The 16,086-nt window shown below is 47.3% G+C and overlaps 1 protein-coding gene across 2 annotated transcripts in view; it reads right to left on the bottom strand.

Moving 5' to 3' along the window:
• Positions 1-2,584: 2,584 nt before the first annotated feature.
• Positions 2,585-16,086, bottom strand: part of METTL24 (methyltransferase like 24) — a 50,271-nt gene continuing 36,769 nt past the window's right edge. The window contains exons 5-6 of one of the 2 annotated variants that reach the window (XM_050895035.1): positions 12,082-12,168; positions 10,953-11,364 (exon numbers count right to left, since the gene is read on the bottom strand). In XM_050895035.1, the coding sequence (XP_050750992.1) occupies positions 11,227-11,364; positions 12,082-12,168 (225 nt within the window). In that variant the 3' untranslated portion in view covers positions 10,953-11,226. Of the gene's footprint in view, positions 4,149-10,952; positions 11,365-12,081; positions 12,169-16,086 lie in introns of those variants that run through there. The other variant, XM_050895034.1, reaches the window with a different exon arrangement.

Genomic DNA, 16,086 nt, shown 5'->3' with positions numbered 1-16,086 from the left:
TGACTGTCAGAGAGAAGGGATTTCCTACTCTTTTTTCAGAGATTATGGATCTCTTGGGTTGTGTATTACCTAGCGCAGGGACGACAATATGTAGCTTGGCCCCAAGGAAAGCGCTTTGCCCAACATCTTGGACATGGGGAATCCAACACACCTGCAATAGGTCATCTTGATTTTGAGCGCTGCAGAGCCGAGGACATGGTGGGCCCCCGCAGCGCCCTGCTCTGAGTGACTGCAAAGCCCCTTGCTCCCCAGTCCCGCAGGATGTGCAGGAGCAGAAACAGAAGTTATATTTATAGAATCGTAGAATATAGAAATCTCAAGTGGAAGGGACCCAATAAGGATTATCGAGTCCAACTCCCTGCTCCTCGCAGGACTACCTAAAACTAAACCATATGACTAAAAGCATCGTCCAGATGCTCCTTGAAGTCTGACAGGCTTGGTGCTACGACCACTTCCCTGAGGAGCCTGTTCCAGTGACCGACCACCCTCTCGGTGAAGAACCTTTTCTTAATGTCTAGTCTGAACTTCCCCTGACACAGCTTCATTCCATTTCGTCGTGTCCTGTCGCTGGTCACCAGAGAGAGGAGATCAGCACCTCCCCCTCTGCTGCCCCCCCTTGAGGAAGTCGTAGGCTGCGATGAGGTCACCCCTCAACCTTCTCTTCTCCAAGCTGAACAAGCCAAGTTGACCTCAGCTGTTCCTCCTAAGGCTTCCCCTCGAGACGTTGCACCATCTTGGTTGTCCTCCTCTGGACACACTCTAATAGTTTGATGTCCTTCTTATCTTGAGGTGCCCAAAACTGCACACAGTACTCAAGGTGGGGCCGCACCAGTGCACTGTAGAGTGGGACAATCATCATCTCCCTCAACCAGCTAGCTATGCTGTGCTTGATGCACCCCAGGACACGGTTGGCCCTTTTGGCTGCCAGGGCACACTGTTGACTCATATTCAACTTGCCATCAACCCAAACCCCCAGATCTCTCTCCGCAGCCTCTCATCCCCCAATTTGTATGTATAACGAGGATTACCCCGTCCCAGGTGGAGAATCCGGCACTTGCTCTTGTTAAATTATACCAGAAAACAAAACAGTACCAGGAGGTGTTCCCCAGCCTTGAGGCAAACTGGCAAAGATGGCCTGGCCATGTCCATTTACTAAACTCTTTCAGCTTCTCAAACAAGGTGGCTGCATCCAAGCTGTCCTTGGCTTGGGCTAACTGCATGGCTGTGCCTAGGAATCATCTGGGAGAGTCCTAGATGGCCTGAACCAAAATTGTGCCAGGGATTTCATTAATTAACCAGATGATAGATAGCCACTCCTGTGCACACTGCCTGCCACTGCTTAATTTACTAGCACAGGCATAGCTGGGGTCATCACCTGGTCAGTAGTCCTGGTCAGGCTGCACCATCCTCCTTCTTCCCTAAATGAGGCATTTGATATGCAGAAGCCCACGTTAAGTCCCCTTAGAATTAAACTCCACTTCAGCAAATCCTAGTGTAACTAAAGAAGTAGATGGATTTCTTTTTAAAAGGAAAATAAAAACGGGGAGGCAGTAAATCAGAGACTCCATACAACACAAGGCACCGTCAGCGTGACTGAAAGGCAGTAGATTGAAAACCAGCGTGCATTTGCTACAAAAGAAAGGGTTTGACATTTAGCCACAAGTTAAAATTTCAAATACGATTAGAAAGACTGATACAAACCTGAACGCATGAGGGCATAGAGCTGGCTTTCACTGAAGAGATTAAAATCCCCTCCATTTCCACTAGCCACTCACCACCCTGGTCCTTCACCATTGAAGCAGGGAGGGGGGTTTTCCAAAGCAGCCCGAGGTCTGTGGCCTCTGTGGCCAACACAGATGCTCAAAGTCGGATTCACTGCAGCAGCTTGAAGCCCCACGATGGGCTCTGCAGGTCCAGGTGGGAGGCGGGCGCTGGGGCCAGGGCAGGCTGCTCCCCGCAGCCCCAGAGCAAGGGTGGCGGGAGGAAGGCTGTCACCCTAGCAGGGTCACCTGCCTGCTGGCCTCTTCTGGGAGAAAGGGAGCTGAGCTGAAGGGCTGAAGCAGTTTCTGCTGGGGAGAGCAGTCCCTGCCCACCCTGGGGCAGCGGGAGCCCTCAGAGAGGTGGGAGAGGAGGAAAGCAGATGCCTGGCTTGGGGCGATGCCTGGGGAAGGTGAGGGGAATGGCTCGATCCACTGGTGAAGCAAAGCAGTGGCTCTAGGAGAAAGCTGACTCGCCTGCCTGGAAGGAAGAGCTCCTACACTGATTTCCCCCCCTCTGGCTGCTTGCTGAGATCCTGCGGGCATGTTGGGTCCAGCGCAGGGCCCTGCTCTGGGAAGGAGGGTATGAGGGAGCTGAGGCAGCGGAGAGGGTGAAAAAGGAAAGGAGAGTATGAAAGGAGAGAAGGAAATGCCAGGATTACAAAGGAAGGAACAACATGGGGACAGAGAAAGAGAGAGACTTGTTAAAAACACAACGCTGGGCTGAGGCACACCAAGGGGAGGAACACTGAGCCCTGCAGAAATCAGAAACCAAAGGCAGTTACGAAGGCTGTATATCAAAGACATGGAAGTGGTGTCATCTTGTATTTTAATGCAAAGTTTAATGTCAAAATTCTTTTAGAGAGAGGAAAAAACCCAAACTGCTATATATTTTTTAGCTTCCCCCCATTCCTTAGCTCCTCAGGGAACGGCCAAGGCTGGCTTCTGGGAGTGCGCTGCAGACAACCCGCATGCCAGCCTGCAGAGCCCCAGCATGGCTGCAGACCAGGGCACCTGCCTGTGCCACCACCTCTGCCAGCATCGGTGCAGACCCAGGGTCTGGCCTCCTCATGTCAGGGAGAGGTGGCCAGACCAGGGAGGTGGTGAGGAGGTAGCAGGCATCCAGGCCCAGCGCTGGAGAAGGCGCGCAGCAAAATACTCAACTAAACCCCAAAACAAAACAACGAAAAAGACCAGGTTTCACTTTCAGCTCTTTTAAATAAGTATCTCGCTAGATGAAAAACCATTTGCTACAGCCATTGCAAGAGTAATTTAAAACAAGCTGTTCTTTGAGCAGATGAACTAGGGAAGCCCCGTCTGCTGTGGCTGAAGCCTCTGGAGGGTGAGGAGGGGGAGTGCTGGTGGCAGCTTTTCCAGCAGCTGAGTCTCTCTGTCCCACAATCTCCTATGTCAAAAGTGCTGAACCCGCTTCCCACAGCCAGACTGCCTTAAAGAGCCAAAGTCAGAGCACTCAGAAGCTGCTCAATGAAACAGGTAGGAATTTAGTTTGGTGGTGATTTCTGCCTCTGCCAAATTCAGCTGAAATTTGCCAGTGGGTTCAAGAACATATTGTTCTTGCCTAAAATTTGTTCCATAGGAAACAAGGCCAAAGTAAAGAAGGTGCAAATCAAAGACGATGGCTTTACAGAGAAGTAACACTTGACCCTTCCTGAGAAAGGCACCTCCTCACAAGCACTCTCCTGCCTGAGGGCCAGCGCAGCTCAGTGAGCAGAGCTTCCCGGGGCAGCCCCAGAAGGATGCCCTCTGTGCTGGCACACTCAGGCACGGGGCAGCCTAGGAAAGCTGTGCTTAACAGCCTCTCCAGACAAACCTTTACAGAAACCTCTGTCCTCTGAGACAGTGTACCCGCTGGCAAATATATTGCTATACAAATTTGCACCATGTATCTTCTCCTTGTGCCAGTTCTTTTGACAACATATAAAAATAAAAGCCAGTCCATTTTGTTAGCAGTCACTGTGTGCATATTTAGCAACTTTAGCCAGTGACGCCAAAGTCCTCTTCAATAACGCTATGGGGCCAGATGGCTCACAGTCACACATCATAAATTCCTTTCTGCTATTTCCATCTTGTATTTACCCAGCTCAGTGTGTAACAGCTACTGGCATTGAAAGCTTCCTTTTTCAGAAACATCTGTGGTTTTGATAAGTCTTTGTAGGTATGGAAAAGCCTGAAGTCCTTCAGCTCCAGTTCTCGGAGCAGACTGTACCAGTACCGCACGACGGTGCTGTCATTGCCGCTGACCTCAAACCCAGGCCAGTGGATGTGCACCTCAAAGACGAGCTGTCCTATCTGCTCAACAACATCTTCCAGGATCAGGTTTTCCAAAATTTTCCACTCAGCGCTCTCCACATCTGCCTTGAGGACATCAATCTGCAACAAAAACACCATTACTATGTGAAAATGAGAGGTTTTGCAATTACTGTTAGTAACATCTGAGGCCAGGCTTGTCCATCTTATAATATACATAATTTTTCTTACGTACAATTCTTCTTGTATTAAAAAAATAAAAATTAAAAAATCTCAGCGCATCCTAGGGCTAACACAGACAGTACGTGAAGTTTCACACTTGCCTGTTCACAGCCCCTCTCCTACTGCCTCTGACTCCTGGTCTGAAAAGCTTTGTACCCCGAGGTGTCCGATGCAGCTCATCCTACAACCAAAGCATGTTACTGTTCCTTCACAAATCTTGTGGTGGCATCAAAGCTATGGAAAAAAGAAACCCACTTAACTAAACAAAGACACTAAGGCATTACTGTTCCTTATTTCTCCATCACAAAATCCTGCGACAGAACAAAACACACTAACAGTGATTACTGGCACCACAGTAGAGCGGGGTCCTCCTGTGCCAGATGCTACATGCACCACAAAAGTGCAAGAGGAGGCCAAAGTGAAGTGAATACTATGAGCAGCTCAGGTCACCAGCTACCCACGGCCAAGCTGCTCTCTGAAGCTTTTGCAGGCATCACTACGGATGCTGAGTGAGGAGGACCAAATCAAAAGAGAATTATGCAAAGAGTCTGCAGGGTTTTAAGGGCAGCTCCTCCATAGAAAAAGGGATAGCAGGAAAGAAGCCGTGAAGCTGCTTGAAGGGAAAATACATCTAATAGAAAAGCACCCTGTTTTAGTTCTAGACCTTTATTTAATTTTGTAGTAGGATAATCAGCAATCCAACTTCTCGCAGCCCAACACAACTGCGGGTTGACTTTTCTTGGAGATTAGCTGGGGGAGGGGAGTTGTATGCTTTAATAAAAAAAGAGCATTTCATCACAATTTCACGCCTGGTGGAAAACAATGACCGCAGTAGTGGTCACAAGCTGCAGAGCTCAAGGACCTGTGTTCCCCTGAGCCAAACAGGGGTAAGTCTCCCCTCCCCACCCCGTGAGAGCGGGGTTTGCCTGTGCCGGTTCCACCTGAGCTGCTGCTTCTGCCCATCTGCTCACACTCAAGATGCATTTGAAGTGAAAAACTGAAGACTTTATTTAGAGTCAAGAATAGTAAAAAAAAACCAACCCAAACCCGGATTCCCTCTGGCAGCCTACCCTAACCGTCATTGTGGTGTCGGAAAAGGCACCTGTGCAGGTACAGGAGAGAAATTTAGGCAGGTGATGTAAAGCACTGCCAAGGCAACCGCTTTCCTAAGCCGTGCCATCCCAGGACACCTCGCTGGCATCAGGCCATGCCCCCTCCATGCGGGCTGGGGCCCTGGCTTGCAGCCCCTCTGCCCAGGGGCGCAGGGCAGGAGTCGTGCTGTGAGCACCTCTCGTGTACAACCAGAGCTCTGCTTCGCATGGGCCATAGCTTCGCACAGGCCATAGCCAGAAACCACGGGGCCATGGCAAGGGGTGGCCACACCTGCCTTCCCTTGTTCTCTGGATGGCTGACTGGAGGCACCAGGGTCTGATCTGCTGAGGTGCAGAGCGCTCACAACCACATCAGCCCTCCTCAGGGGCTGTGCTCCAGCACTATGGATGGGCATGCGATGGCAGGAATCGGTAGGTGTTAAACGCTTGCCATTTCTGGTGTCCATCTGTAAAACGAGTGTATTAATCACTGAACGCCCTCTGCAGGGTGCAAGGGTTGTGCCTGTGAAGGGCTGCGAGACTTTCGTGGGACAAGCTGCAAAACAGCTGAAAACAAAACACTGCATTTTCAGAGCAGGACTTGGAGAGTGGGACTTGAATGAGGTCCATGGTCACAGACCGAATAATGACAAGCCAAGCCGCTCCTTGTCTGCTCATTAAAGCAGCATTGTGCCTCCTCCACGCTGAGGGAGGCAGGGGGCCAGTGGAAAATGACCGAGGGATTATGGAATTAAAGCCCGTATTGTGGCACGTCCGCACGGGGAGCAGAGAGGAAGGTTGCACAGACAACCTTAGCTCTGGTATTTCCTAACTTGACTGTGCAACAAAGAGCCTGTCAGTCTGTCCATCTGTGGGTCAGTGAAACAGCTTAACATAGCGCTCCTTTGGGTTCAAGGGGAGGCTGAATGTAAATGATGCTGCTCGTGACATTTCAGCTGAGAACTACTTCATGGTTGAGCTCACTTGTTTTCCTTTATACATTTAAATAGGTACTTATTTTTCAGATACCAACTCGCAGCTCTACCTGTAATGCAATTTTGTAAGTAGTTGATTCCACATGGGTGCAATTGCCATAGGACCATGCTGCTGCACTTCAGAAATCACAGAGTTTTATCTTTGGGAACTTCTGTAACTTTGAAAGGAGACAAATTATTCAAAACCATTTGGGGGGAGGGTAAGGGGGAAAAATGTTTCTAAGTGTTGGCTTTTGTTTTCCCATGATCTTGCTTTATGGCAACAGTAGGACATCTTTTTCCCATGGTAATGTTTCCAGTCATCATCCAGGTTTGTTTGTTTTTCTCTTGTGACGCTAACTGCTGGTCTGGCTGCTCAGCAAGCACTCTGCACGCTCTGCGCTGTATTTGCAAAATTGATCCGAAAAGTGGCTGCTAACCAATGTTTCAGTAGGATAAAACAAGTTACCACAATAACTGCTTAAACACATACTGAAATGAGCAGGAAAGAAACACAAGGCTAGTGGGGATGTGCTGCATACACAAACCAAAGGCTCTTTGTTGCCTTTAGTGCCCTGCACTGCTCAGAGACCTGGAGGGAGGGAGGTGCCTGTCTCTACCCACCAACTTTTGTGACTGCCTTCCAGGCAAGGTGTCCATCTCAGCCCAGAGTCTCCATTTTATGCCATGAATAGGGTAAAATAAACGGCAGAACAGCTTTGTGTCAGAGTATCTGAGCGAATAACAAGCATCCTGCTAACACCGAACGCAAGCTTTGTGATGATTAGACCGCTCAGGAGATATTTACCATCAGTGATAAGCAGTGCACTACTGATAAGAAATGCACTACCACCTTCCAGACACCTTGATTTAAAGTGCCAGTGAAAGGATTAGTGGACAAATCTATAAATTCAGAGCTCTAATTCACCTGGGAGCACAGCTGGAGTCCGCTGCTGGGAGTAAATCCTGGAGGGCAAAGATCTACAGTGCCTGAAGGTAAAGGATGGCAGTCAATTGCCCGCCAGTTTCAAGCACTCACAGACTAAGGCTGGTTCCTCTTATCTTCCACAAATCCTCTTCCACAAACTAACTAGGTTATCACAGAAAAGTAAAAAATGTGGATTTTTTAATGTTTTCTCAGTTTAGCTCCCTTGAAAAAGCACTGCAGCATTTTACCAGTTACACTTGGAGAAAAAAAAAAGGCCTTTCCTCATGCACAACCAAGCATATAAAACAGCTGAAAAAGAATGTGTTTTAGTTAGTGAAGGTTAACACGTACTGTATGAAGGCTCATTTCTTCTTTTTAGGGTAATGACTTGTTACAGCTGTGCATTATTTCCTAAAGCAGAGATCAGAGCTCTGTTTGCCTTGATCGTTTTTGAAATACCAGGGTTAACGGGGATTTCAGGCTCTGCGCTGCCCTGTGGGCACCATTTAAAGCTCCCTGTGGAGAAGAGTCAATTGAGAGTGAGTAGCTGGAGGAAGCAATTTAGCTGTATTACTTCCAGCATGAGCTCAGCATGGGGAAGCAGCAGCCAGGAAAGGCAAAAACAGCAAATGCGGTACAGGTCAGGTAAGGAGGATCCCTCCCTTTCTGCGGGAGCAGCTTTGCGGTGTAAGCTGGGAGCAGGGAGAGGAGAGCTGGCTACAGCTTTCAAGCAGAGGAGCAGAGCTCAGAACCACCCTGTCCTCCTGAACCACAGTGCTGCACTCGGGATTTGAGGCTGTGAGAAACAGCTCTCTGCTCTGGCTCCCTGATACTGGGTTACCATTTTGACACCAGTTGTACACCAAGACGAACTCTGCTTGCTTATGCATCAGTTTTTCCCCTCTCCACCTAAGTACAATCCTCTATTTTCAGCAGAAAAAAACTCTAGAAAAAGCTGTTCAATTCATATTTTGATAGCACACAACTTTGCAGGTAACAAACAGGTTCTTGAGTGTGGTTTTTTTAAATGTAGCTTCCCTCTTTTCCCATCTGCAACTTTTCAGCATGATACTTCCCTCACTTTCTTTCCTTTCAAAATGCATCCACAGCCCCTCCTCACCAGTAGGCGACGGCTTGGATGTTAAGTCCCTTTCATTCCTTTTATTCTGAGCCGAGGCTGTAATTGATGGCAGACAGGATGCCACTTAGCCTAATAGCAAATTATGCTCCCAGCAGTTTGCGACTGCCTCTCCCCGTGCTCCCTGTGATCGGTGGGAGGGGGAACCATCCCAGCTCTCTCTGAGCCATCCGGCGAGGAGACTGGGACTGCTGTGGGCACAGTCTGAGCAACACGGATACTGAAATCAGGACAAAAGTCAAACACTACTGGTCAGTGACGTACAGCTCCAAATAGCAGCACTTCTCCTTCAAATTACCTCCCTTCCTTCCTACTCACATTTACACCCCCCTCTGTGATGGTCCATAAGGCCAACTTCAAAATGACTCTGGGACAAATGTGTCGTTTGAGATTATTTGCTCCCAACGTGACAGATCGGGCACATCTTCAAGTATCTGCTTAAGGGATCAAAGCCACAAAGCTGGTTTGTGCAGTCGGGTGCTTACATGGTCTTTGGTCTTCTTTTACAGTAAAGGGCAACTGTCCAGTTGAAGTCACTCATACAATATACACATCACCGAAACAGGAAACCGGCAGCGAGTGCAGACGAGCTTTGTTCCTCTGCTCTCACCACTGATCCTCCGCAGCCTTGTGAGTGACAGAGGAGTCTTTTTTTCTCCCGGTTTCGGTGATGTGCTTCCATGAAAGCATTTCACAGCAGGGGCAGGATATTAAGTCATTTTATGTTTACCACTTAAGCTGGAGAAAATGTTTCAAAATCATATTAAGAAAACTTATTTAACTTTCTCTGACGGCCAACTGTCAGTATAGCAACAGCTTGCCAGGAGCAGTAATGGCCCCAGGCAGACAAATGTACCCATCCGGAAAGCCCACCCGGTGCATGCAGGAGGCATCAATCTCAGCTGAGTGCTCAGGAGCACTATGAGCACTTCGCCCATGCTGTCCCACAGGGGACTGCTCCCAGCGACAACCCACACGGGCACCCCGAGTGACTCCGTCCCACAGCTGCAGAGCCCAGGCGTGGGGGAGACCTGGCACTTTTTTCACACGTTGGTTTTTTTCAATGCCACTTTACCAGAGGACAAAATAATCTCTGGACAAACAACCGCCACCTGACTTAGGAGATCAGCATGGCCTGAAATCCTTTCTCCCTGGCTGCATTTGGTCAGGACGCTGCAGGGTTTCACCTGTGGCCTTCCTGTCATCAAGAACATCTTTCTTCACTGTGGCATTAGTTCTTGGCATCTTCCCATCTTAACGCTGGGCACTGGACCAGTCAGAGATGGCAGCTCACTCGTTAATCATCTTCTGGTCATAAAATAATACATCTCCCCAAGCCTGAATTGATTTTCAGACAGGTTTGATGGGTTTAGCTAGCATTACGCTATAATGACCTTAAAGCTAGAGGTATTGTGCTTAACATCTTGTCTAGCTTGCTATCCAGCAAGACCAAGGTTCCTGTACAGTGACCTAGAGAACACAATCTACAAGCCCTTAGCATGGGGCAGGCCGGCACTACACGTAGACAATGCTGAGGGAGAGGACCTTCCCCTCACAAAAATCCTGAGCATCAAAGATCTTGGTTCCCCTTGGTTCTCTTTAAACCGAGACCAGTCTCCAGAGCAGGCAACAGGAACCTCACCACTAGCTGAGGACTCGAAGTGATGCTTTCTCAGAGAAAACAGGGTGAAGGGCCACCATGAAGACATGAGCGCCCAAACAGTGACCTCCTCGCCTGCTCAGAGTGGCAGCAGCTCACAAGTGTGCATGCCTGCTCAGAAACACTGCGCCCCAGCTCCCATTTGCACCATGTTACCTTTTTCAGTGTGCACAGCTCTTCTGTTGTACAGAAAAAGATGAAAACAACATCCCCTCACCAGGTCCCTCAATCCGACGGCTAAATTGCCCAAGTGGGAAAAATCCCACAAGGGAGCTGCAGAAACCCTCATCTTAAATTATTTATCAGTCTGATCATCAGCAAGAGCTCTGCTCACCAAAGCCTGTGCTGCAAACAGACATTTTAAATATTGCATTTATTCCACCAGCAGCCAACAGCCCAGGCTGGAAGCGCAGCCGCTCCGCGTGCAGCCCTGGCCGAGCGCACGAGTTGCTTTGCAAAGAGCGCATTCAGCCATCTAATCTCACAGGAGATGTCCCGCCGCCCGCTCCCCCCGCAAAGGGGGGAAAACCCTTTCATTCCTGTTCTTTTGATCTTCTCTGCCAGACGCTGCTGGATGCCTGTGGGAACGGATGTTTACTCAAAAGAATAAATGCTGTATGCTGGACCCTCAAGTCTCTTCATTAAAGGGGAACAAACATTTGCAGTCTGTTTGTGTTGCCTCAGCACCAAGCAAGGACAGTGGGACCCGGCTCTGTGCTTACGTAAAGCCATGTTATCCCGGTCTTGCTAAAGGTGAAAGCCAGCAGCAACATGACAAATGCATTATGAGGGGACGAGGGGGCAGTTGGCGCAGGAGGTTTGCATTAGAAGGCAAATAGTTAAGCAGCAATTGAACCCGAGGCCCTGAGGAGCAAGACCTGCGAGTGTGTTCACACGTGCAAGGGACAGAGGGCTTAGGCTACTGTAAATTGGTTGTACATAGTAAACAGCATTTTGGCTGCAAGACCTGCTATTGTTTATTAATATAGTGCCCATGGGGGCCTTCAAAATATAGGTAATTGAAGAAAGGGCTCAGAGTCCCAAGTTCAAAAATGTTCACCACACCTTAAAGAACATCTCTTGCAGGACGAGAACATGCAGCCCTGGTATAACTGAGTAGCTCCAATTAAATCTGGTGGAGGACCTGGTTCCCATCTGCACTAGCCAGTGCAATACAGTCCTTTAAGACTACACCCCTTCATAGGGATCTATTTGTTTCACTACATTTCTGGTCCAAGGTACCAACCTGCCTCTCTTCCGCTTCACTGTTTGTCTGTCCACCCTGCTGTTTGCTTCCAACCATGGCAGGAAGAAAGCTGCGCGTTCCTGAAAACATGAATAAGGAACACCCTGAACTGCTTGCACGACTATCGCGTTTCATCTGGGACGGGCAGTGAGGAGGGGAAAGGAGAGCTGCTGTGGCTTTGATGTCAGGATTTCAAATTTTTGAGAATGGAGGGATACCTTAAACTGCTGTCAGATCAAAAATGAGACCAGAAAGGATCCAGACACTAAGGTGAAAGTATTCAAACAAGAGATGGACGATTCCAATGACATGAATTTGTAAACAGTGATGGCAGGAGGGATGAGCTACTAGGGACAAACATGGGGGAAAATAATTACATTTTTTTAGAGAGCTCCTAAGTGCTCTAGATAGGGCATTTATCTAAAGAACTTGTTAATGTCAGTTACTCCCTGGAAATTGTGAGAAAGATGGGTAGCGGAGAAAGACCAGGATGCTTAGGGAAAGGCGGTTGCTCTCAGTTCTCATAAAACCAGTGTCATGTCATGGACCACCACTCTGAGCAGATATTCAGCACCTTGGCCGAATTAAAACCGTACAGATTCACACTACCGTGCTTAAGCCGGTGTTAATGGCTTAAGCAGGAGCTGGGGAGCATGAATACAGGCTTCAGCTCAGCAGGTGCCCTGCATCTGGTACCACCTTGTGACACAGGGCAGGTTCCCCAGGCTCCTGCCGAACTCCAGTTTCGGTGGGAGGAGGGAACCAGGAGTGACTGGCTTCTTACAGCAGCAGCATACCAATGATGACTCCACGGTGCCTGCAGCGAGTGCCGTGCTCTTCTGAATGCAACTGTTGGACACTGAAATAGTGGTACGCTGCTGCTGCTGTCAAAAAGAAGGTGGGATGGCATATTAGTGCACTGAACTGTGCTGGGAATTCAATGCAGCTTGTGCAGCCCTCTAGTAAAGGTGGGGGAAAGCACATTTTTTAATACCTGATTTTTTCTGAAGAGTCTTAACCACGACAACTAAGGCAACAAAAGAAGAAAATAAAACCCTAAAAAAAATCCTCCTTTCTTTCTAATTTTTAGCAGACAATAATATGCTTTGAAAGTGTTTTTTTTTTAAAGATGACCTGCATAAGTTCTGTTTCAACAGCAAAATACTTCCATTACAATTCAGGCATTGCACTAGCCCTTTTCCTAGAGGAAGAAAAGGCTGTAGATCGCACCACATTCAGCCAACGGTATCATTAAAAAGATCTTTGCTCCATGTCTGACAATTGCATACTAAACAGCACCTTCAGGTTGCTCCCTAGAAACACCACTATTCTTAACAGTACCTTGAGAACTGCTCCCGGCGGAGAGAATTTAAATGAGGCAAAAGGAGATGTAAGGGACCAAGAGAAAACCCTGTAAAGGAATGTGTATGAGGCATTCCTTGCATACGACACAGAGAGTGGGAGAGGTGGTGAGCAGTAAATCACTGTCCAAAGATCTTTGCTTCCAGAAACATGAGGCTGTCAAGCCCATTTCTCCTTGCAGCCAAACTCTTCAATCTACTTACAATTAAAATACTTTACACAGCAGCAGCCTCAGCTGACTAAGTAAATACAGAGCAATTACCACCTTGATTTCATTATTGCTAAAATTAAAAAATATATACATCCAGGAAAGAAATACTGTGTCAGGAGCTTGTAGACTACTCAGGGGCAACCCCTACAAGGTTACAGAAGGCAGCATTTCCAACTGCAGCTGGAAACATCTGCACCAGTTTGATTGCCCCTTTTCAGCAAATGGAGTAAAATTCGCCGACTGACGCACCCCCAAACAAAAGGTTCACGCACGGCAACGGTTAGTGCTCAAACTGCAGCTCTGCTGTAACTCCAGGGAAATTGGTCATGTTACACAGAGAATGAATGTGGCCCAGCATGTACAAACATAACCTCAAAGGGACTGAATGCATGTGTCACGGGCAATAAGTCTCTCAAGAACTCATAAATCAAATTACAGAGCTAGAGGCAGATGCTTATTGTAGAATAATATGCTCTCCAGCACTCTGAGCTTTTTTTGCTCTAATGGGATGACTTTAAAAAAAAAAAAAAATTACTTTACATTTTCTGGCTAGCTTGCCCAACGTTATTATCTCCAGCACTCTCCCTTTCAGCACAGCCAGCGTGGAAATCAGGCATGTGAGACAGGTTTGCAGAACTTTGAAGTCCTGATCTCAAGACTTGTCAGACAGATGCTGAGCACAGACAGCATCTCAGACAGATGCTGAGCACAGACAGCACCTCAGGCAGACAGATGCTGAGCAGAGTGCTGAATTTGTGGGCAAGTCACTCAAGATGGGATGCACCTCCCCCAGCCTTAGACATCTAAACCCAAACCAGTTGTCCAAGCTCCCTTTATAGACCACAGAGAAGAACAGGAACTTCTGAAGGGCTATTTAAGATGTGCAGGTCTCATCATCCAGCCTGTTTCAAACATCTGCCCTTGAATGAGATAAACTGCACCTTAATGGTTTCCCTTGAGTTTATGAGGACCTCAACAGCTATCTCAAACATAGAAATTTAAGTTAATGGAGGTGAGTTCCACGCTCCTCCATCGCCTGGCAGGTCATTTATTTAGACTACAAGCTCTTACAGCTATGGTATTACATCTGTCTGGTGCAAATGGTCCAGTGCTAACGTGGGACTTTACTGTGTAGAGTTACTCCTACTACAAATAGGCTAGGACCAGCCATTTACACGTTAAAAAAATCAGTGCTCTGGGACAAAACTCTTTCTGCTGTGCCATGCAGAAACTGATATAACACAGAGACAGTCTGATGTGTCCACATAAAAGCAAACGAGATGAAAAGCGGTAGCAGTGCAGACGTTTCCAGGGGAGGAAGGGAAATAAGGCCGTCACAGCCTGAGCCTTAGGAGAAACCACATTGGGACTTCTGAATAGTACTGATTGCTGATGCTCCAGCTGCAGGAGGGGCAGCGAAACACTAATAAGATGTTATGGGAAATACAGGATCTCTTATGTCGGAGGAAACTTAGACAGGCCAGTACAAAGCAAAGGCTGTTCTTCACAAATATATCTGGATGGTACAAATATATCTGGATGGTAAATAACAGCTGCAGAAAAAGGGCCACTTAAGCCTAAAGACCATTGATTGCACAAGAAAACTTGGATGTGAAAATAATGAGGCTAAAAATCAGATGAAGAGTGGGTTTTTTCCTTCCAGAATTGAGATTTTGGAAAAGCCCCAAATAAGCATAATAAAGTACAGAAAAAATTAAGCCCTTTCAAGACAGAACTCCAAATATTTACTTAAGGATTTGTATGATGCAGTGATTCAAGAGATCTGGTCTCTTTCTGACGCTAAGCCAAACATAGCAGAGTGCAGATCTGAACTTGTGCGTCCTGCTCCAGCAAGGTGAAGGGGGCTGTTCCACGGCTGCAGCAGCAACAGTGACAAGGACTCACCTCCCTGCAAGAGCTCCCGGGCTTCTGAGCTCCTGGCTTCTCATCCTGAGCTCAGGCTTCCACATCAGGACATAGACCAGTCTGCAGGCACTCATCAGCAGGTACTGAGGACCTTCTGTGAGTTAAGCTGGCAGCTGCGCTGAGTTTATAAACACCGGTGGCATTCACACGTTGAACTTGGGCATGGCAGCCCCTTAGTGAACGTAACTCACACTAACTAACCCCCAGGCTCCCTGTGCAATACCTAAGTCCGCCCTTGCAAGGGATAATGAAAGTTAAATGATTTTGTCTAGGCAGGGTCGAGAATTGAAGACTATTCTGGCCCCTGCAGTCCTGAGGTGTGCATAGTAAAGAGTAACTGCATGGATTTAGTTGCTCCAAAACTTGAACGTGGACTTTTCCCAACCTGGAGAGTTAAGTTTTTGTTTTGTTAATCAAATCTCCATGCACAACTAAGTTGTTACACAGTTTTCCCAGGGCTTTTATTTTATATTTATTTGTGTATTGCCAACAGAGCAGATGTTAAATTGAAATGGTAAATCGATTTTCTTTAATCTTTGCTCTTTCACACCAGTCTTCACAAAACTGAAAGTGCAGCATGAAATAGACTCTATAGTATCTGCTTTAGGAGAGGAGCAAGTGATAAATTACTTGCCTAGGAAGAGATGAGGTTATTAATCAAAATGGCTTCAGGGTGTAGTGTTTTGAAGTTGTGTTGAGTATTAAATAACAGCTGAAAGGGAGGAGGTTTTTCCTTTTGAAACCCTAAATCTAAGCCTGTTCAATAAAATGAAGCAGACACCTGTTAGCCAGGTTGTCACAGAAAAAAATCTTCGTGAAGAGCCAGTGTAAATTAAAGCCTTCAAATTAAAATCAGGACTTAAAGATTGCTTTGCGTTTCTTTCCATAATAAACAATGACACAGTTTGGTCTCTTACACAATTCGTTCAAGATTACTTGAATGGCAGCAGTTGAACACAACTCTGCCATCCCCTGAAAGTTACACCTATGAGTACTTCCTGATTAAATGAAGGTTTTACTTTGCATTCTCAGATTCTCCTTTCCAGCTTAATTTGTTTTCCAAGAAACCATCTCATCCACTGCTGAGCTATACTGCCAAGGAATGCAAACTCACAGCGCTTACTGATGGCATCACATGAGATTTGTCCCACAGAGCTCCAGAAAGAGGAAAACTACTACTGAAGTAAGAGTTTGCATGTGTGAACACGCATGATTTACTCATGCATGCTCATTCAGGACAGAATGAACTCTTGCTTGCTTCTGCTGCTCAGGGCCCTTCTGTCAAAGGTTTTTAATTTTGCTG

This window comes from Gymnogyps californianus, chromosome 3 (genome assembly GCF_018139145.2).
Source record: "Gymnogyps californianus isolate 813 chromosome 3, ASM1813914v2, whole genome shotgun sequence".
NCBI lineage: Eukaryota > Metazoa > Chordata > Aves > Accipitriformes > Cathartidae > Gymnogyps > Gymnogyps californianus.
This window is presented reverse-complemented; position numbering and strand designations above follow the sequence as displayed.